Source organism: Crotalus tigris, unplaced genomic scaffold (genome assembly GCF_016545835.1).
Source record: "Crotalus tigris isolate CLP2741 ecotype Arizona unplaced genomic scaffold, ASM1654583v1 scf7180000017987.690289119674:8195010, whole genome shotgun sequence".
In the NCBI taxonomy this organism is placed as follows: Eukaryota; Metazoa; Chordata; class Lepidosauria; order Squamata; family Viperidae; genus Crotalus; species Crotalus tigris.
Window position 1 is genome coordinate 5,372,785 of NW_024096758.1, and position 22,144 is coordinate 5,394,928.

The 22,144-nt window shown below is 40.8% G+C and overlaps 2 protein-coding genes across 3 annotated transcripts; one reads left to right on the top strand and one right to left on the bottom strand.

Annotated features, from left to right (window-relative positions):
- The first annotated feature begins 2,310 nt into the window (after nucleotides 1-2,310).
- Nucleotides 2,311-3,950, top strand: UCN (urocortin). The gene is made up of 2 exons (XM_039345899.1): nucleotides 2,311-2,335; nucleotides 2,680-3,950. The coding sequence occupies exon 2, from the start codon at nucleotides 2,697-2,699 to the stop codon at nucleotides 3,108-3,110; it is 414 nt and encodes a 137-aa protein (XP_039201833.1). The 5' UTR covers nucleotides 2,311-2,335; nucleotides 2,680-2,696; the 3' UTR covers nucleotides 3,111-3,950.
- A 941-nt stretch (nucleotides 3,951-4,891) lies between these two features.
- TRIM54 (tripartite motif containing 54) lies at nucleotides 4,892-20,841 on the bottom strand. Of its 2 annotated transcripts, none has more exons than XM_039346113.1 (10): nucleotides 18,380-20,841; nucleotides 14,217-14,389; nucleotides 11,060-11,231; nucleotides 9,963-10,058; nucleotides 9,202-9,435; nucleotides 8,948-8,970; nucleotides 7,509-7,633; nucleotides 6,266-6,373; nucleotides 5,800-5,853; nucleotides 4,892-5,121 (listed from the first exon to the last, which is right to left on the bottom strand). In XM_039346113.1, the coding sequence occupies exons 1-10, from the start codon at nucleotides 18,545-18,547 to the stop codon at nucleotides 5,111-5,113; spliced, it is 1,164 nt and encodes a 387-aa protein (XP_039202047.1). In that variant the 5' UTR covers nucleotides 18,548-20,841; the 3' UTR covers nucleotides 4,892-5,110. The 2 variants fall into 2 exon arrangements, with proteins under 2 accessions (XP_039202047.1, XP_039202048.1); XM_039346114.1 differs by having other exon boundaries at nucleotides 4,892-5,295; nucleotides 18,380-18,547.
- Nucleotides 20,842-22,144: the final 1,303 nt, after the last annotated feature.

Below are 22,144 nucleotides of genomic sequence, written 5' to 3' on the forward strand. Positions count from 1 at the left end.
GGGGAGGTGGCAGGCTGCGCCGCTTTTCCAGAGCCGCTTTCCCCTCCGAGGCTGAGGAGAGAAGCTGCTCCGTAGAGCCGCGCCTCTCCTCACAGAGCTGAAGTTTGTCAAGAGCGCGCTCTTTCTCATCCTCCGCTCTTGACGCAGGCCCAGGGCACACTGGACGCTGAAAGGGCTCGCTCGCGCTCCCGCCGTCCAGCCTCTGTACGGCCTCCCCGCCAGCCAATCATCACGGCTTCCTCGCTTCGCGGCGGACCTGGCTGGTATTTGCCCAAAGGATGGCATTCGATAGCGGATGTTTGTCTTCCTATTGGGGCCAAGTAGCCCGAGGAGATGAATGGGAAGCGGGGAGGGGGACGTGGAAAGAAGTTAATTAAGCTCGGATCGTCGGGATCAGTGCCGCAGTCCCAAATCAGCCGTCTGGGTGCCCCAGCCAATGGAAGAGGGTACATAGATTGAACCTGGAGCCAATTTGTTTCACCATGTCTTATCCATATAGTGGTTTCTGGACCTATATCTAGATGGCATTCTAGGACAGGGGTAGGCAACCTTGGCTCTTTTATGACTCGTGGACTTCAACTCCCAGAATTCTGGCTCAGGAATTCTGGGAGTTAAAGTCCACGAGTCATAAAAGAGCCAAGGTTGCCTACCCCTGTCCTACGTGCTTTCTGAGCTTGGTTGTTTTCTTGCAGACATTTCATTAGCAAACTAGGTAGCATCATCAGTAATAGACAGCGGGATTTGTTCTCATTTTCTATACTAGTGACTTGTCCTGTCGATGTTGGTGGAAATGGTCTCGGTGGTTCCTTGATTGGCTGATTGTTTACTGTTAGCTTGTTCGGATAAACTCACGGGACAATTGTTCTTGCATTTCCAGATCCTGATCAAGAAATGGGTGACAGCTATGGTCAGGAGGGTTTTTGTCTTTGACTTTCAATTGATGTGTCAATTGTTTCTGCCCTCGGATCAGATGTCTCTGCTCCTGATCATTCAGATTTTAGTATCTTCTGGTTGAATTACTGCAATGAACTTTAAATGGGGTTGCCCTTGAAGAATATCCAGAAACTAACTGGTTCAAAATGCAGTGGGGCAGATGTATGTACAACAATATGCCCATTTAAACATTACTATTTTGTGCACTGCACTATCTCTTAATAAGCTTCAAGATGCAATGCAAGGTCACGGTTGTGTATTTTCCATAACAGTCTTTTCTACTGGAGTAATCTCCTCTCCTCCCTCCCCTTCTTGTTACCTTCCGTAAGGTATTAACTGTTTTTTTCTCTATAAATTTGGGATGGGATGTTAGATGTGCCTATTTTGAAGAGGCAAGATGTGGTTTTGACAACTGGATTGTATGTCTATTTTTTATTAGCTACCTAGAGTCACGCTGGCAAGTGGATAGTCATATACATTTATTAAATAATACATTTATTAAATAATTAAAATTCCAGACATAGTTTGGTGTCTTTTTTGGTGTTTGTCCTCTTTCACCTGTTGCCCTCTCCTACCTTACTGCCCCTCAACTGGCTAACCAAATCTGCCCATTACTTCAAATCTGCTTACCAGTCACAACATCTTCCTATCTTGTATGGGCTGTGGCTGGTCTATTAAGATGCTATTATTTTCCTATTTGAAGATGCTGTTTACCAGCTAAAGCTGGCATATTTACCTCCATTCCTACTCATTGCTTCCTGATCCTTTCCTACGGAATTTTCTCAGACTAATCAGAATTACCTGTCTGTCAACCAGCTTTGAAGTTCATCATAGCTTCTGTTTATATTAATTTCTTTAAGTGATAGAGGCTGCATCTTCCAAGATTGAGATTCGTGGCTGTTTGAAAGTAGAGGCTTTGAATCAAGACTGATTATATGAAGAAACATGAAAACATCAAAAAGCTGGTCTATATGACAGAGTTCACACACAGAGTGGGGTAGAGAATCACAAAGACTTTCAGGGGGCTCAGCTGGTCTCCCTGGCATTAGTGCCTTGAGAGTCGCTTCAGCATTCGTAGGACCCGAGTCTGTTCGGACCTCGGAAGTAGGTAAGAAAAACTAGGTCTGCAAAGAGTGAATTTACTCTGAGGCGACTTGCGGGAGTGCTGAAATAATCCGGGGGGGGGGGGAAGCAGGCATCCAGTAACAAAGCACAAGGACACCTTCTCCCACTCAGACACCAGTTCAGGTCCCAAAAGGGTCTATCGGGGGACACCGCCCGCACCATCAGCAATCAGTCCAGGTTCCTCACTGACGTCAATGGATCTCCCGGCTTGCTATATATAAAGAACCCGCCAGCGGCTCCGAGCACCCTTTTCCCGGCTCCGCAAGGACACATCGCGGTAAGTTGCTTCCCTTCCACCTGAGGCTGAGGCTGGGGGAGGGGCGGGGGGGGAGAGAAAAAGAAGCGGAGGCTAGACGATCCTCCAGGCAACCCCCTCCGCCCTCGGGTGCTGCGACTAGTAGCTCAGTGCCGCCCCCTACTGGCACTGGATCGCCAAGAGAGGGCTGGAGAAGTCCTCGGGACGTTGTCCTCCGTCCGATTGCTTAGGAGAGCATCTCAAGTAGACTTTAGCCAGGTTCCCCAGATTCTCCTCAACTTTAGGGAGCAGGTCGGCGGCGTTGCTCCCTGTGCTGGGTCACCCGGGTCTCGCTCTCTCCAAGACCTCCCTGTCTCCTTTATCAGGCCCGGAGCGCCTCAGCATGAGGCGGGCGCAGCTGCCCAGCCTCCTGGCCTCGCTGCTCCTTCTGGTCTCGCAAGTGTCCCTCGGAGCCAGACCAGCGGCCGACCTCGAGGGCAGTGCAGAAAGCGACCTGACCCTGCGGCTGCGGCTGCCCGAGGAAAATCGCGCCGGATCCCGCCAGCCGCTGCAACCTGTTCCCGAGCCAGACGGGGCGAGCCTGTGGCTGCGATCTCTGCACCGTCTATCTCCGGAGGGAGAAGAACTGCGTCGACGCCTTGCCGAACTGAGCGACCGACTCAAACGCCACGAGCCGCCGCTCTCGATCGACCTCACCTTCCACCTCCTCCGCCACATGATGGAGATCTCCCGGGCGCAGAGCCAGCAAGCCCAGGCAGAGTTGAACCGTCAACTCTTGGACTCGGTAGGCAAGTGAAGCCGTCGGCGAGGGCGCGCCAGAGATCCTCGCCTTTGTGAGCCGATCCAGCAACTGAATCGCCCCCACTTCCTTAGGCATCGCTTGCCCCAACTCCGGCGCCTTCGCAGAAGACATTTGTTTATAAAATAAAACTTCTTCGGCGTCAAACGATTTCCGAGTGCGGGCTGGTGATTTGGAGGTGGGGGGGGGAGGAGAGTGAGGTTGCTTCCTGGGCTGCACTGGTGGTCCTACCTGAGTTGTGAGGTGTCAAGGTTTGCTATCCTGATATAAACTGTTGAGTTCAGTAGAAGGTCCCAAAGGGGCTTTTCCAAAAAAACAACTAGACTTTCTTGGTTCTTTTCCTTGAAAATGTTTCGCTTCTCATCCAAGAAGCTTCTTCAGTTCAGTAGAAGGGTTTACATCATATTACTTCACACTTATTTATTGAAAACTTACTTTCTGAGGCCACACATTATATAACTGATGTTAACGAATCATCTGGGTTCGAATATGGCAAACCCACCAATCAAACCAAAATTAAATGAGCCATTCTGGGCATGCATTATGAAGTTTAACAGATCTCCTGTTTCTGTAGGTCAACTCTACTAAAAGTTAATCACCTTTGGAGGGATAAAGTAATGCTGATGGAAGAAAGTAAAATGTTAGCCTTGATAATGAAACTTCCCAGATCTACAAATTCAGATGTGCCTCTTTTTGATCTGCTAATACAGGCAGAACTTGGGTTTTGAGGCCAAAGGAAGCCTGAATTGGATCATTGATTCTCCAGGTCAGCCTTGGTCAGACGCTATGCAAAGCTAAACTCAAGTAAAATCCAAATGCTTTCAAAAAAAGGGTACTCTTTCCATCTAGGAACCGCTGTATTGCAGCCCAAAATACAGGCGAGAATTGAGCATTTTCATGTCAACTAGACTGGGAGATAGAAGCACTATGTATGCCAGCTATAGGGGGTGTCTCAATTCCCCATTGGTCCTCCCCCTCCACAAACGCCCTTCTCAAATGCTCATGACTCCTTTGCCTTGGAGCACTCCCTGCTGTTCTCCAACTTCAAGAGTAGCACCATGGACAGCGGCACTGACTAGACCCCCTAAAAAGCACAAGCTCCTTCCACACCAATCTTTTCACTGGAGCTGGTTGCTGATGCTAACAATGAGCAGCGTTTTGCCTTTTCCCCAACTGGAGGGTGCTCCGATCAGTCGAAAACAGCAGGTCAGGAAGGCAGATTAGACTTCCTTCGTAATTTTTTAAAAATTGTAAATAATGTAAATGGCCACTCATCTCACTAAAGTTGTATCTTACAGAAGATGGAGTTTCACTTTTGATGTCCTCCTGCTCCAACATACTTCAAATATAGAGATGCCACTATTCCTCAGTGTAAATTTGAAACTGGTCAAAGTAACATTTAGATTCATCCATGTTCAAAGGATGGAACAAGTTACCCCTTCCTTAACCCAGAAATAGGATGGAAGGATTGAGAGTAAAGTGTTTCTAAACCAGGCTAAAACCATGCCTATGGCTGACCCTCTTTTTCCCAGCACAAGAAAACGTTTTAGACAGCCCTTGATGAGTTGGGAAAAATCTGTTATGGTTTAAGAAAGAACCACTTCTGGTAGGAGAGGGGGTGAGGAACTACTGCAGATAGCCTCTGTGAATGATAAATGCAGAAATGTATGAATGAGCACCCTTTGAAAAAATTTCACCATCTATGCCTATGAATCTCATTTTCTTTCTCCAAAGAAAGGAGTCGAACAGAATCTCTCACCCAATTAAACTTGCCAGAATTGCTGTTAGCAAATAAAGTCTCAACTTTATTGTCTTCATAAATTAAAAAGCCAAATGGTATAGGGAGAAGAGGAGCATAGAAGGAAGAAAGAAAAAGATGCATGGAGAAAGAAAACTTAGTGGGAAGCAATAAAAACGTCTGGTGGTGAGGAGGGATAAGTATGGGATGGGGCTGAACGGAACACTTCTCCAGCTGCTTCTGTCTTCAAAGTGACTTTTCAGTGTTGGCCTGATGGAAGAAACAAGGTACACATCCAGTGGGAAATAAAATGTGCCAGAGTGCTTCCCAGCTGATCCAGGCCTTATGAATGTCCAAGTCAAAGCAGGAAAGCTCACTGATGGGCACACTATCCTTTCCTGGTAACAAATCCTCTTCTTTCAATTCCTTTATTCACTCAGAAAGCTAAGAGTTGGGGGAAGGAACCAGAGGGTGAATGCTGGGAGAAACTTTGCCAAGAAAAACCCAAAGCCAAAAGAGCAGGAAAGAAGATCCAAAATAGCCAAAGACCAACAGCCATAAGTTGCCAGAATTCTACCCACTTTTTCTGGGTTAGGAAGCAAACATGTTTCCCACTGCTTTGGAAACAGTAGAACCTACTCTGTTCCCTTCCTCCAATTCTGGCTGATGGTGTATTTCTTTTCATTGTGTTTACATGTCATTGAAAAAGATTGTGATAAAAGGCTATTGGCTATTGTCTTCTCTATAGCACAGTGCCAGGCAAGTATGCAAGGGAATCAACAACATGGCAGAAAATTCCATTCAGAGCATCCCTAGAAACTTCCTATGTAAGCATCCCATCAAGAGAACATCTGGTTGTTGGGGCTCATTCCTGAAGATTCCTTTTCATACCCCTCCTGGTCCTCTTATTCTCTGCTAATTAAGGAAGCTGTCCGAGAGGAGACTTACCCCGAGGTGGTACACTAGGTGGCTTTGGTCTGAATCGAGACAGATTCTCTCCATCTAGAGAGAGAAAGAGATGCATGAAATTAGGATTCCGCATTTCATAGCTAAGGTTGAGGTTAGCTCAACAGGAAAGGACAGAAGTACTCAGACCTCTGATTATAAAATCACAGGCAGAAACAGCCCCATTTCCATTATATGTGACTCCGTCACTCAGAATTATTTTAATCTATTATCTCACCTATGCTTGTGAGCTAAATATATTAAAATAATTCCTTTCCTCTTCAAGTTCTTAATATTGATTATAATGAGGACATTTCTAAGAAAACTGTGGCTCAAACAGGACAGGTAGGAAGAAAGAATCATTTAGATTTTCTGATAAAGGTCTTGCGAGGGGTAAAATCTGAATGCAGCCCCAGTCAGAGCTACTCATTACTCTCTACCCATCTCTCATTTCAGCCTTTCAACTCACCTTCTGCTCCTTCAGGAGCCTCTGATCCTTCTGGATGGTCTTCCTCTCCAGCTTCACCACCTCCTTCTGGAATAATTCCTTCAGACTCAGTTTCCTCCCCAGAAACATCTGAGAGGGAAGCAGGGTGGGGGTGTAAAGAAGGCATATATGAAAATAACAACTTTCTATTATTCATCTACCTTGAATCTCTAAACATAGATTTTCCAGCATGCTTTCTGAATGCTAACATTATGTAGACAGGCCTTTCAAAAATATGCAATTCCGCACACATGATGCATAATTACTACATAGGTTTTGTATAATTTCCTTCCTAAATCGTACTTGTTCTAAATACATTTTTCAGAAGACAACCACAAACAAAAGCAAAAGGGAGATCAAATATTTTAATATTTCTGAAAGTCCTTTAGTTCTAGTATAAATTTGTTGGCCAAATTAATATCCTGTCTAGCTCAATAATATCCTTTCATGACATGCAGGAATTCACTTTTAAAAGAGTTGTGATGCAGATTTACAAAAGAAAAGGGTTAAAGAAAAATAACTTTTTTGTATATTTTTCCCAAATACACCAGCACTAAGGCTTTAAACTGCGTGTATCACCTGGTTACTGATCCATTTTCTGGATTCACATAATATGCTAGCTTTATATGTTGTGCATATATAGACATTAGGCTTTTAGCTGACTCAGGTATGTTGTCTGAACCAGCCACAAAATTTTTTATTGGGTTGATGTTGATGTTGATTTTTGCACCATGAGCCAAATATCTATTTCCTTCAAACCACAAAACCATATAAATGATGTTGTGGGTCTGCAGAATTACCTGATTACCGTACACATCAGTCTTGCTTTCAAATGTCTGCTGTTGAACTACTGAGTGCTGCAGACAATGACTTGTCATTTTATGCTATTTCTGTTTAGAAGCCTCAGGAATTTTGTTAAGTCAAGTTCAAAATGGCTTGGGTGGTTCTCTTTGAAATAATCTAAAAATTCCATCTATACCCCCCCACACACACACACATCAATAATCCCATGGCTCCTTCTTCTCCATTCTTCAAATCACTGATCGTTGCAATGCCCCTTCCTTATATACAGGCTTTTTCACCCTAGAGAGTTAGAGTTAAGGTTTCAGTTCCTCCGTGACAAATCACTTCTTAGACAGGAAACATGTAACTTAATGAAAAACTAAATAGAATGGCACTCAAATGGAGGGACAGCAGCAAGATGTTTCAGTCCAGCCACTCTCACCTGTCTGAAATTCAATAGTTCTCAGCATTTCAGCAACATGATCTACATTGATAGAGAAATGGTCCATGTTTTCATAGCCAGGCTCAGGTCGGCTGCTCATGGATACCTTGGACATATCTGTGATCCTGTAGAAAAGAGGCATGGTGAAGTCTATCTGATGCATATCTCCTTCCACCAAAAGAGTAGAGATAGGAACTGGCAGTGGGCAGCAGAAGATTCCTTTCTCTCCAAAATGACACAACAGTGTGAATGTGTTTGGCTATTTTTGACTCCTACTTTCTTTCTCTATTCTGCTTCCAGCAAATAATGAACTAACGACATGAGCTGAAATGGCTTCAAAACTGTCCCCACCAAGACCCTGGAAAGTATGTTTCCAGCTGCGCATAGCATTTTTCTAAGGCCAGGTATCATGGCTTACTGCTGCCAATTGTAACTTCTATCAAAATGCTCTGTAAATCTAAGTAAAGTTATACTTAGGTAGGGGAGAAGCACGAGGAAGAGCTCTCTATTATTTCAAAACATATGAAGTATACATTTATGTCTTTGTGTAGGAAACAAATATTTGAAAGCTATAAGAAAATATGTTTTCTGCTATTGTTTTCATTGCTCTGTCCTAAAGAGAAATTGTGTGGTTTGATCTACTGTTAATACTAACATACAGCAGCATCTTACTGAAAGCGAACAGAAGGCAAAGTTGTTTCTTCAGTTTTGGGCTTAATATTTAGTTGACAAAGTTTCTTCAGCCTTAGACATAATACTTAGTTACCAAAATCTATGTTGAGAAAGATTCCTGTGTGACTCAGAAGCTGTCTCCAGCATTGTAAGCTTTGATATGATTCAGAATAAAGTTAACATATCAACCTGCAAAATCTATAGCACTGACTAATCCTGAATCCAGAAGGAATCCCACTGCTGGGGTTGTTTAAGGAGGAGAGGAAGATTCCAGTGAGCCTAAAATAACAAATCACAAATTTGTGGGCTTCGGAGAGACAGACACCAGCCTAACTGGATCAAAGAACAGAAGAATGTTTAACTTTGCTGTTGATTAACCTGTTAACTATTTTTTCTTCATGTATATAATGTATGACATATCAGACAGGGTTGCAATTAGATGCAGCAGTTTATAAATCTTGGAACTGTTTCGTAAGCGGGAAAGCTATTATTGTTACAATACATTTGTCACTGTAATACTAGGGGGGAATAATATGTGGTTTTGTTTTTTGTCCATTTAACTCCGATTTTTAATTGTCTAGTTTTGTTTTGTCCTTGTTAATCTTTTTTTTTAATTTTGTATTTTAATCTTCTGAATAAAATAAAAAAGTACGCAAAAAAAGTGAATTTCTAATATCTTGAGTGTTACTGTTGAGTGCCAGTTGGGCCACTGAAGGATGATATTAAAGCTCAGGGCCTGGATCTTTGCTCCTGTTGCTTCTACTCACTTTTTGATCAGCTCCTTTGACTGCTGCAGGAAGAAAGAGAGAATCTTCAGCATCAATGAAGCAGAAAACAACTATATCCCCAAGTTTTAAACCAATGAATCTTCCAAGTTGCAAGTACGGTCCTGCTTCTCCCCTTCCCTTACCTGTTCATTCTTGAGAAAGCTGACAGTATATCCTGCTTCTTGCTGATTGACCTAAACTGGCTCCAGGCTTGCCCTGGTCCCCCCCCCCCGTCCTGCCACACCTGTATGCACCTGCAGGTAGAGGGCCATCTGGGGTTCCTCCATGGACTGGATGGCTGACTCAACCAGCTTAGAGGAGACCTCAAGGTGGTCGCCATATTGCCGGATGAGCCCCCGCACCCTTTGGACTTTTTCCTCTTGCTCTCGTCCAATTTCTTGCAACAGCTCTTTTTTGCGTTCCTCCAGGATGCTGTACAAAGAGTCAAAGCGCAGACCAAGATGCTGCTTCTGTCGCCGAGCATTATCCTACCAGGGATGGAATGCATGAGGTATTATTTTAAAAATTCTATTTCCACATGTTAAAGTTAACTAAATGGTATAATGAGGTCAATAAATACTACAAGTGTACATCTCCCTGTTTTTCCTCTTATTTGCTCCCAAAAGGCTCCAACTTTTCTCCAACTTTCATATGGGAGAAAGAAGGAAGCTTACAGGTAGTCCTCAACTTACGACCACAACTGAGTCCAACATGTCCATTGCTAAGCAAAGCAGTTGTTAAGTAAGTTGCACTGCATTTTTTTTGGCAAGTTGTTAAGTGAATCATTGCAGTTGTTAAGTGAATAATAATATCAGTTGCCAAGCTCCTGAATTTTGATCATGTCACCATGGGGATGCTGCAACAGTCATAAGTCATTTTTTCCCGTGCCATTGTAACTTTGAACAGTCACTAAATGAATAGTTGTAAGTCAAGGATTACCTGTATTGGCATGTCGTGCAGAAATAAATATCTCTAGAGAGCATCCAAAAAGTAAATTGAATGATTTTATGCTCACCTCAATAGTTTTACAGATCTCTTCCATTTGGGTGATGATGGCTTGGATACGGTCATTCCCTGCCACTAACATGGCAATGCCATCACTCAACTCTCCCTGCAGACATAGGAAGGGGAAGCTTAATGGCTTGGCTCACACTACTCAATGAAATGCAAGGAATAAAACAGGTATTCATAAATCCTGTCACGCCCTAGCAAATATACAAGCTTACTGTAATAGACATATTGTAATGGCCTAGTTCATATTGCTCATTAAGGCAATACTCCAAACCACAAATTACTCAAATTCATTTGAGACTTGAAATGTCTCACTTGAAGATATGCATAGAAGCTACATTCTGAGACTATGCCTTGATGAGCCATAGACTAATATGCTGCATGAACGTAGATTATGGCTCATCAGGGCTTAGTCTCAGAGTCCATTTCTCCCAAAGTCTAGCTCTACGTATATCTTCAAGAAGACAGGAAGATTACAGTGCAGGGCCTGTGGACATGTTTCTGCTTCTGTTGCATGACTGTGCGGCCAACATAATGAGTAACAGGTCAGATGGAGTAATTCTAGGGAATCTTCCCTCTTGAGATCAAGGAAGAGGATGATGCAAGTCATAAGGCAACTGAAAGCCCCATCCTGGATGGGCTCTTGTCTAGGAAAACAAGGAAGTAGTATGGAAGGGAAGCGGCAGAGAAGAGGAAAAACCCCAATCAACACTACCTGGGTGCTCATGATCCAGGTATTTTCTTCCATATCCATAAACATACCTTGATACTTGAATAGGTTATTTGTGGTCCTGGAAATTCCTCTATGTGACAGCTGACTTGGAAACCAACGTTTTAAGACATAATATCAGCCCAGGATCACAGTGCTGTTAATTGCTAAATTGGGCACCAGCATCTAATATGTGTAACAGTTTCTCTCCCACAAGACTCAGACTATTTTTGCTCTTTTGGACAAGAGCAAAAATAGTCTGAGTCTTGCGGGGGAGAAACTGTTACACATGTTAGATGCTGGTGCCCAATTTAGCAAACAATGAGTAGAAAGAAGACAGGATCTTCTCCTTTCATTTCCCCTCTTTCTCTCCCCATCACCACTCCTTGTACCTTTTGGCGCTTATAAATGTTGGTCAGAGGAGCCACTTCACAGTCTTTATGGGCTCCAAAGACTTTGCACATAGAGCAGGTTGGAACCTCACAGTTCAAGCAGTATATGTTGATCTTTTCATCTTCATGTTCTTCACACATCAGCTGCTGCTCTGCCTTGGCATGGAGAGGCCTGGCCATAGCATAAACAGAGATTGAGAGAGATGTTGAATGATCTACCTTAGCTCAAAAACCTTTCTATTTTTCTTAAGGTCATCATGTCAGATAAGAACAGAGGTGCTCCTTTTTGAAATAGTGCAACATGCCAAGAGGTCCAATTTCTATTTCCAAAGGAAAATATTTTAGCTCTTTGTGTCCCAAACAGACATTCAGGTAAAGGTGGGAAGCAAGGAAACCTTAGGATCTGAGATGGAGATGGATTTCAGTTTAGTTCCATGAAAAACATGCAGTGTTTTGGTTCTACCATCAATGCTTAGCTACCATGATCCTTCCTCTGGTTGATGATAGCAATGCAATGTTAGTGTAATCAGCATATTTGATAGCTTTATGTGATTCAAATTATTGATGAGGTTAACCATTTTCTTGGTACGGTGTTTAGATTAGGTTAGGCCAGTGGTGGCGAACCTATGGCACGGGTGCCAGAGGTGGCACTCAGAGCCCTCTCTGTGGGCACACGTGCCGTTGCCCCAGCCTTGCCTCCCACCACAATCCCCTCCTCTCCAGCAGCCCCCCTGAAGGAGAGTCGCCCTTGAGCGTGGCCCATATGGAGCAGCGCAGCCAAGGACATGGCAGCCAGGCAGCATAGACAAGACTCTGCCCTCACACCCCATCATGCAGTTGATGCTGCAGGATGCGGGCAGAGGGTATGGCCACCATAGCGCTGCTGGGCTACCTGGGCGATCTGCGGCGGGCCCTGGAGGCGGTGAGTGGTCCTGTGGGCAGGCGGGGCAGGGGATGGGGGGCAGAGCAGGAGCAGAGCACGGAGGTGGAGCAGGGGCGGGGCCAGTTTTTGGGCACTCGGTCTCTAAAAGGTTCGCTATCACTGGGTTTGGCATTTAAAGAATTGTATTCTTTTTCAGTGCATAAAGAAGAACCAAATCCCAAAGCAGTTTTGAAAATCACAATGTGTGTGGGGTGGACACAAAGTCTTTTTGAAGAAGCACCCATGCAAAGGGGCTCTCTTCTCCTCCCTGTCCAGCATTTTATGTAAGCCTTGTGGTAGGTGATGAGTTCCATTGAGGACATAGCAAACTAGATCTATCTGAAGGATCAGAGATGATATTGCAGCAGATCAGCAGCCAGAGGTTGAATTCTGGCCAACAAAATATCTCTGGAGAAAAAGAGAGATTGCAACATTACCCAGTAATACTCTGGACAGCTGCTCCTCATGTGTAAACTGCAGCAATTAAGGTTTCTTCAGTTAGCTCACAAGTTGAACAGCTGACAATTGAATCCACCAAGCTCACAGCCATTATATAGCCTATATTACGGACACAAAGTTCTGCCAAGTCTCATTTCTTAAACACTTATGGAAATTGCTTTTTTACTGCTTTTCAACTATTAAGAACCTTCCAATTGACAAGTCTTATAACATGTACTGGGAGACTTCCCTTTAATCCTCAGCAAAATAAGTTTTACGATAAACTTAAGAACATAAAAATTATGTCTGTGTGGGGGAAGGATGATCAGCAGAAGAGCAATTAGAATGTTACTCAGTAAATGGACTAAAGGTCCAGGTGTATTTGAAATAAGATTTTGAAATTAATTATAAAAATCTTTCCCATGAGAAAATGTTGTTGTTTTGAATTCTTAAAAGAAAATATAATAAAATGGAAACTTGACAGACACTAGAGCAGTGGTTCTCAACATTTTTAATGCCGCGACTCCAACCGGTCGTAAGTCGAGGACTACTCAACCGGTCTTAAGTTGAGGACTACTCAACTGGTGCAGCACCGTTTGCAGAATGGGACTTTTGGTGGGCTCAGCAGGGCAGAGACAGCCTGGACAATTCCTATTGGCTTTTGAAAGCCAATAGAATTAGACTCTATTCAAGAGAGTCTATTCTATTGGCTTTCAAAAGCCAATAGAATAAAAGGGAGTAGCACAGCTAAGGAAAAGGGGGGAAAAATGGTGGACTGCGTTGTTTGGGGACCCCCATTTCTTAAAAGTGTGGCTCTTCTAGGAAGCAGTAAGCGGCTAGGTTGTTAGTAGGGCAATGTTGGAAGAAGGAATCTTTGCCTACTTTGCAAGAGTGGTTTCTTAAAGTTTCTTATTTGGCGGAAATGGCAAAGATTTCGGCTTTCTTGAAAGATCAATTGCAAGAGAAGTATTTTTTGGTATGGAAAAAATGGATAGATTTCATACAATATAAGTTGGATATAAAAAATATTACTTAGTTTTTGAATAATTTATATTTAAAATTTAAGATATTTTATAGACTTTTTTTAATTTTCTTTTTATTTTTCTTCTCATTTGATTTCTTCTTTTTCTGTTTCTTTTTTCCTTCCTTCTTGTATTTTTTCTTTATATATATATATTGTTGTCAACTATTTTATAATTTGTTTAATTAACGTATTTAGATTTGCTTATGGTTTATATGTGTCTTAAGATTTTTTTAAAATTTTTTAATTAAGCCTGTATTCAGCTCTGGGAAGGTTGGGGGAGGGTAGGGGAGGGTTGGGAGGGTTTGGGGAAGGGAATTGTTTTGTAAAACTTAAAAATTTTCAATAAAAAAAAAATATTAGCATACCTTTCTGAAAAACAAGTTCTAGCTTGGGGAAATGGCTCTGTCTAATCTTCACAGATTAGGAACTCTGCTCTTGTCAGAGCCAACAGTGTGTTAGATGTACTGGTTGACCCATATCTGGATGCATTAAGTAGAAAAATGCATATGAAAGCAAGAAAAGCATTTAGGAAGGAAGGTGATGTGGAAGTAGGAAGGATATGATCTGAGAGGCCCAGCCAAGGATTCAATCTCTGACAGGCTTTGAAGGAGGAAAGAGAGTTGAAGTAATCAGAAGGAAAATTCTGGTTCTAGTCCTTTATTTGGAACACGAAGATTTTGGAGCAACAGAAACGTGTGAGCACAACACGCATATCTTAGGTTCAGGACGACTACCACCAGTGTTGAAATCACGGGACTCTACACGTAACTTACCGAGAGGATTCTTGCTTGTAGATATCAATTATGTTCTCCACCAAAAGGTTGCGTTGCAGGCCATAAACTCCATGCCGGTCCAGCACGACTTCATGCCGACAGGATGGGCACCGGAATCGGCCTCCTGAGGACACTGAAGTAGATCCACGAGACTGCCACAGGGGGTTGGAGGCCTGGCAAGGACGCGATGAGAAAGTTGGTTTTGCTGAGGTTCAGTATGGCTTACTTACCCATTTCTTAAAAGTGTGGCTCTGCTAGGAAGCAGTAACAGAAACCCAGGAGAGCATTCTGAACACCAATAACATTCCTCGATCCCAGGACAGGTCATGCAAATAGGTCCTCCACCATCTACTATTACAAGAGTTGGCAACTGCAGAGATCACTGCTATAGGCAGACATTGGCAAAGGATTATTCTCAGCTATCCCCTGGCCTGAGTCCCACTTGTCAGAGTAAGTCACCATACATACAGCACGGTAACTCATTCTCCAACTCACATGTGAGTTCTAGGATATATTCAGACAGTTGAATGATGGTCTAGTGACTAAGAAGTGCAAAAGCTAAATGGGACAACCTCACTCCTCCAACAGGGTCTTACAAATTTGGTATAAGATGTGGCCACTTGAAGAGAGAGCTCCTTTGATTGATAAATAAATAAAATAAATATCTAAATTAGATAACATCCCATCTCTTCCCTGTGGGCACTTTGCTCCCTCCCTCTTCATCCTGGTCACTTTAATTTTAGCTGAATTTTAAATTTAAGATATCTATTTATTGTTTTAATGTTTTACATGGCATTTTTATTCAGTGACTGCAAGCTGCCTAAAATCATCTTTGGTGAGATGGGCAGCACATAAGTAAAATAATAAAATGAAATAATAAAATAAAATAATAAAGTAAAGTAAATAATAAAATTAAAATAAAATAGAACATCCTGAGAAATATTTTAATACAATTTTTAATTTATTTGTTTTTTATATTTTAGCTTTTGAAGAAATGTAATAAATTGTATTTTTTAAAAAAGAAAATCCTAGTCTGAAAATCACAACTGTTGTTGTTTACACTGAAAACTCTTGGATGCCATACAAGGCCTTCAGGGGTCAGTTGGCTTCAGTAGACTCTCCTGCTCCAATACTAGAGCAAATAGCATCGAAATTTGAGCCAAGAAGCAGAACAAAAGCACTGATTTGTCAATTTGAGGTCTGAAAGAAATTCTTTTGGGTAAAATACATAAGACACCATTTAATTCAAAGGAACAAATTAATACATTTTCCTTCTGAGGGAAAGATACTGAAAGAGTGCTGTAGAACTTTCTTCTGGGCAATATGCAGTTCTATCTTTTTTTTATAAATTAATGTGTTGAGGGCCTATTTAAGTGCATGGAAATCTTGGGTGGATTTTCCTTACTTGTGAATGCTATACCAGAACTACACAATGTAGTTAAAAGTGTCCCATATATTCAATTTTCCCTTGTTACATTAAAAAAGGAACATTCAGAAAGTCTTTGCAGGAGGCCTAGAGTTTGAACGAGGAACAACGGTCATCAAAGCAGACCTTTACACAAAATGAGAAGGAACTAGAGAAAGTAGAATTCTGATTCAAAGAGATATCGCATACACGAGGAATTAAGGTCCCAACCAACAGAGTGAAATTCGACAGATCTTTACATGCAAAGGAATAAAGTCATAAGAAAATGGGGATTTAGTTTGGTAAAAGTACCAAAGATGAGTAGTAAAGTCTCATAGCTGCTTAAAAAAAAATGCTTTAAATTAAGATTATTGTCTCCAGATCACAGACCAGTTCTACTTTGCTCTGCACTACTCAATCCATGTCGCTTGGGATACATTTCAAGCAAAAGGCAGCATATTTGAATAGGTTAAAAACAGAGACAGGAAGCAAATAAAATTAAAAAGCTAGCACTGTTTCCTGCAACACACTGGATTCTTACATGGTTTATTTGTGGAGTGAACTCAACAAAAGTGAAAAATTTTACACAATATATTTTATTTGTGGCCTCTAGGTGGCACCAGTCATGCACAGATTATTCTTCCTCGCAAAGAAGTAGCCTTACTCTCATTCTAATTAACACCACTTCTTTCCTTCTTATTTTTGTAAAAGTGCAAAACATGCACTTTTGTTAGTTTTGTTAAAGTCATTTTGTTTAGTGAATTTAAAGACTATATCTTGGTGTCTTGCCTTTAGATATGGTCTAGGCTCTAGATTGCTTAGTTTTCTCACAAAGGGATTTAATTCTTTAGCCTTAAAGGGATCCCACAATTCAGGTGGTGTTGATGGACATGTACACAACAGGTTTTAAAGAATCAAGATTTAGATTTTCTAGAATTTGTCCATAGAGATACAAAATCCTAGCAATGGTGGTAAGGGTGGCTTTTCCTCATTAGGATCTGGCCATAAACAATGCCAGGTAACCTCTTTTTCTGTTGTGTCCCCATAATGTGGCTTTCATCTCATACACCACCCATAGTCAAGGCAGATTTAAATTGTTGTTTTCTGCTTAAAGTAGAGTGTTCCCTTTTAAGTAAGGAAGAAAAGTCCTGGCTGTTTTACTGTGGATACAATTGACTTGCAACCACAATTGGGACAGTGATTGTTAAGTGAGAATACCCAATTTTATCACTCATTTTGCCATGGTTATTAAGCAAATCACTGTAGTTGTTAAGTGAATTGCATGGTCATTAAGCAAATCCAGCTTCCCCTATTGACTTTGCTTGTTGGACGTCAACTGAGAAGGTGAGAAATGGCAATCAGATGACCCTGGAGTGCTACAACCGTTATAAATAAAGTTCCAAATTTTGATCACACGACCATTGAGATGTTGCTATGGCATAAGTGCAAGGATTAGTTGTATGTTTTCAGTGATTTGTAACTCTGAACAGTTTCTAAACAAATGTTTGTAAGTTGAGGAATATCTGCATTGCATAAAACTTCCTAAATCTGATTACAAGATGCCTTTACTCCTACTATACACAGCAGCTGAACCTGTTCAGATGGCTCTGGTCTTTATTATTTTTACAAATAATTCAAGACAGCAAATTTGTCCAGCACACCTTCCTTCTTCTATATTCCCCACAACTCTGGGAGATGGGTTGGATCGAGAGAGAATGACTGGCTCTAAGTCACCCAGCTGGGTTTCCTGGCTGAGGCGTGACTTGAACTCAAGACGTCCTGCTTTTGAGCCTGGCACCTTAAAACCACTAGACCAAACTGGCTATAAATTCAACATATCTGTATAAATATAATCAACATGTAACTAAATGAGATCTAAGATGCTTTCTTTGTGTTAAAACTTTCATTTCCCACTTTGTGTTACACTTTCTTTAGATCCTAGCCAAACTGTGTAACAAAACAAATTATAACCACAGCAGCCTCCTATTTAAACAACTCACAAAAATCATCATACACAAATCCTATTTAAATCAGTAGGATATTTTTCCCCATATATGTTACATTTTATAATCCAGCTCTCAAGTTCTATTGCTGTATTCTTTTTCATGTTAGCCATGTGGGTACAGGGTAAATGGGACTATCTCATTGTTACTGGCTCCAGAAGGTGGCAATGTACAGAAAATGCTCTGTAGAAAGAAGCATTTCATTGCATCAATTTCATTCTCCTCACTGATGATACATATAAAGGCAACAGACCTTCCCCCCTTTCAGGCCTGCTGTAATGGCCTTGCCAGGCTGAATGCAAAGTGTCGCCATCGTGTCCCGAAGCTCATAGCTAATCTAGTACACCTCCCATTTTTGGAGTTCCTGCTCAACACAACACACAATGTCCTTCTTATCCCATTTTCCAAACTCTCCCTTAAACTATAAACACACTGGCCTTGATACCTCAGTCCTTTCCCACAAAACAAGATGTAACTGGCACTGCAATACTTCCAAGTTCTCTATTGCTCCTCCATCCCCTTCTCTCATTAGCATTTTTAAGTTTTGGGAGGCAGATATTTCCCTTTATTGATGTTACTCAAGAAATATCATGAATATTAATGGCTATCTATAAGCAGAGAATACATATTACATAATTATCAAAAATTACCCTTCAATCAGAAATGGCTCAGATTTTAGAAAGGCATCACCTAGAACGACCAGAATCCCTTTCATGTTATGCTTATCCAGAGCATTTATTGGGCTTCTTGCTCACCTGAAAGATATCGTTGGCACACTTGCGACAGAGGTTGTGTTGGCAGGGCAGGATGACCACTGGTTTGGTGAACATTTCCAAACAGATGGGGCAGATAAGTTGCTTCTCCAGGCTATCCATGCTCTGTGAAGTCCCCAGCATCGGCTTGAAGCCCACGGCAAAGTTCATCCCCGCAGCACCAATTCTTGCCCACAGCACACTCCAATAGGCTGGATGGATGACCCCCCTCAGCTTTCCCTAAGTCCCAATGCCTGCTTTTCCAGTCTTTGCTCCCTCTGCCTTGTTCTGCCTGCCTGCTCCAGCTCCCCTGCTTTGGCAGTGCTGGCCTCTTTTCTGGCTTTTACACCTTGGTCTCTTCCTGTTTTATTTCCACTTGGGAAATTTCCCTCTGTTCACCAAGCTTGCTTCTTGTCTTCTAGTGTGCTGTCCAGATCTTGAATTCTTTCTGACATCATTCCATGTCCTGAGCCTACAAGGCTATTCTTAGTAGGTCACGTGACCCCAATGGAATCCCAGCTGCCATTTTTGTCTCAGTAAATGGTGCGGGGGCAAAGCAACAGCTGTCAACGAGATCAGGTGACACTTAGTCACTATTCCACAACAAGCGATGATACCTTCAAAAGATGGCTGGCAGACTGAGGGGGGGGGAGCAACCAGTAGCATACTCCTATGCTATATCCAAAACAGTAAGATTCAAGTATTGCTGGGGAAAAGAATTAAATCTTTTGGATAAAAATAAAGATCTTCCACTAAAGTATAACTGGATGTTATGTAACTGACTGGGATCAGATAATAATTCAAATTGCAAGCATCTACTAAGGAATAAAATAAATTCTCTTATTTGCATTACTTCAGACAGGTTTCATGAAATACTACAAGCTGAGTTTGCAATTATGAAATTAAGGAATGCTGTGAAAATATGCTCAGTCTCTTTTTTTGCAAGTGCAATTAAGCTGTTGGCTCCTGGTTTGATTGTACTTGACACATTAAGCAGCATACTTTTCTCAACATTCAAAATCAATCAACAAAATATTAAAGGGAAACATATAAAATTGCAATAGACTTAAAGATAACCTTCATAAATACTTTGCAAAAAAACCAAGTCTTGCAACTATAAATTTAAACCAATTTATAGCCATTAGCCCAGGACACTTAAAAAGCCACCACTTTGAATCGCACCAACTAGTCTTAACAATGTAAGTATCTAAATCAGCCTTGCAGATCCTGGAGCCTTCTAAATAGGATTTCTGGAAGTTGAAATCCAGATCTGGATGGTTCCCAACTGGGGTTGGAGCGAGAAGGCTGATTAAAAATATTTGGGATCTTTGGGATAAAGAAACAGAAATCAATATTGTTGTGTTCTTACTCATTAAAATGGATACTTCGTAGTTTGGGAGGAAAGTATTCTCTGCTAATTACACAATAGTTTTAAGCCTCTTTATTTGAATAAACTTTTTACTGGAAAATTATGTAGAAATTCAGGCTATATATTGCAAGTTATATTTCCCAATGTTTTTATTACTAATTGGCTTAAATGTAAGCTGACTTCACTTGTATAGCCTGATGGGTGGACGGAATAAACATTTGAGTAATTATGTATAGTATAGGAAATTTTATTTTTTTATAGGTTCTTTCTTTTTTCTGCATATTTTTTTAAAAAAATCATTAACACTTATAGAAATATTTGTTAACTGCCTTAGGTTGACACAGATCATTTCCATCCATTCTTGTCTCTTCAAATGGATCACAGTTCTCCAGGATTTTAGTTTTCCAGCCCTGCTACTTATTATCCTTTCAAATGAAATGCCAAAAGATGAATTTGGTAGCTTCTGCAGGAAAAGCACTCATCACTGACTGAATTCACCCTATTGAAATGCTACATGAGATCAGAATACTTGGAAAGGCTTCTTAGAAAAGATTTGTATGGACTTAGTGCAGTAGCTAAAAGGCTTTTAGCTTACAATAGAAACAGAATATTTTATCACTGATGTCCAGGACAAAACAAAAATTACCAATGATCACTATTAAAAAATATACCATATTGGTGCAATGGACAGAGCCTGCGATATGCTTGGGATATGCAAGAAAAAGCTAGAAAATTTTGCATTAAAATACACACACTGATTAAGATCATTTTAAAAGATTAATATACAATTAAACCCAGCAATTTTTCTTTTGGACAAAGAGTTGGAAAAGTAATGGAACTTTTTATATGCATAAAGATTATTGTATGCATAAAGATGGAAGGATTCAGCATTATCCCCAATGGAGGAATGCTGGTAAAAATGATGAAACTTGCTGAGAAGGCTAAATTCATTTCTTTGGTTAAGGAAAAAATAGTATCTACATTTATTGCTAACTGGAAATCCCTTACAGACATTTTGCATGAAATAGAAAACATGGACATGATGTATGGTTTTGATGATTAAACAGGATATAGAAAGAAGAGAGGGAAGTTGTAACCACAGAATAAAGTTCTAATTGTTGTAAAAAAAATTGGAAGCTATTGCTTTATATTTTTCTGTTTTTCTTTCTTGCACCTTTCTTTGATTTCTTTTTCTTTATATTATTTTGTATTAGTTTTTTATATTCTTTAAAAATCTTTAATAAAATTATATATAAAAGGAAACATTCTTCACAGTAGCTTGGACCTAAACCTGATTCTTAAAGCAAAAATATGTATTTGATTAGTCCTTACTGAGCCATATATTATTCTTCCAACTGTGGAGAATAGTCACTTCTTAATACTTACTTTTCTGCTAAAGCAGGGAGGAGATATAGCCAAATTAGTACCAAAGTAATCATTCTTAAGCCATATAATACTATTAAGACTGAATAGACTATGCAGTTTTTAGGCAAGGCTAGATCAAGCATGTTAAGTTCTAGAATAGGAAACTTTTGTAATTATTAAAAACATACGATTTCAAAAGTTCATAATTGATACAGATACCCATTTCTTATATTACTCTTGACAATATTCAGCCTCTGCTTCTGTTTTGTTGTCAAACAGTTCATATGATTAAGAAGTTGTAACATTCAGATACATTCTTTGGGGTAGGGTTTCTCAACTTGTCTGTTCCAAAATGTGCGTAATTCTGGGAGCTGAAGTTCACATATCTTAAAGTTGCCAAGGTTGAGAAACACTGCTCTCAGGCAACGAAACAACAAATTAACTCCATCACCTATGTGACAGTCCTTTAAAAACCTGAAGTATTTAAAATATAAAAGATGACTATAGCAAACCAAGTCAGACATGGAAGACTGGAAGTCAAGCCTTCCCTCAGAAGCCTTAATCTTTACATGCTGATACTGGCTTACATATGGTAGCTCCTGCTGCCATTATTTATCTGTTGTGGGCACCTTATTCCACCCCAATGTGTGCGAGAAAGGGCCCTCACAACCTGTGTTGTCTAATGACAAAAGATCAAAAAGCAAAAAAGCAAATTTCTATAGTATCACTTCCTGATCTTATAGCTGATGACCATTCCCACCAGTTATATACATTTTGATCTATATGTATTTCTTGTAGATTTGATTTAGCACTCTTGATAATTTAAATATCAATATTTAAATATGGTTTTAAATATTGATTCTGTTTTCCAAGGTACTCTCAACATTTATTCCTTTCTAAGGCCTAGAGTTATTTATAAAAATGCTGAATAGGATAGATTATATCAGAACTCTGACGTACGTCACACATTCCCATCCAAGTTAATGTGCAAATTAAATATTCATTGTTGGTATGGTTGCAAGGCCAGATATTGA

What these genes read in the sequence shown, in the direction of transcription:
- UCN (XM_039345899.1), top strand. Translation starts at nt 2,697, where the DNA reads ATGAGGCGGGCGCAGCTGCCCAGCCTCCTGGCCTCGCTGCTCCTTCTG.
- TRIM54 (XM_039346113.1), bottom strand. Translation starts at nt 18,547, where the DNA reads ATGAACTTTGCCGTGGGCTTCAAGCCGATGCTGGGGACTTCACAGAGC. An exon ending in GTGCCAACGATATCTTTCAG is followed by an intron (nt 14,390 to 18,379) that starts GTGAGCAAGAAG and finishes CGTCCTTGCCAG; the next exon opens with GCCTCCAACCCCCTGTGGCA. An exon ending in GGCTCCTGAAGGAGCAGAAG is followed by an intron (nt 5,854 to 6,265) that starts GTGAGTTGAAAG and finishes TTCTCTCTCTAG; the next exon opens with ATGGAGAGAATCTGTCTCGA.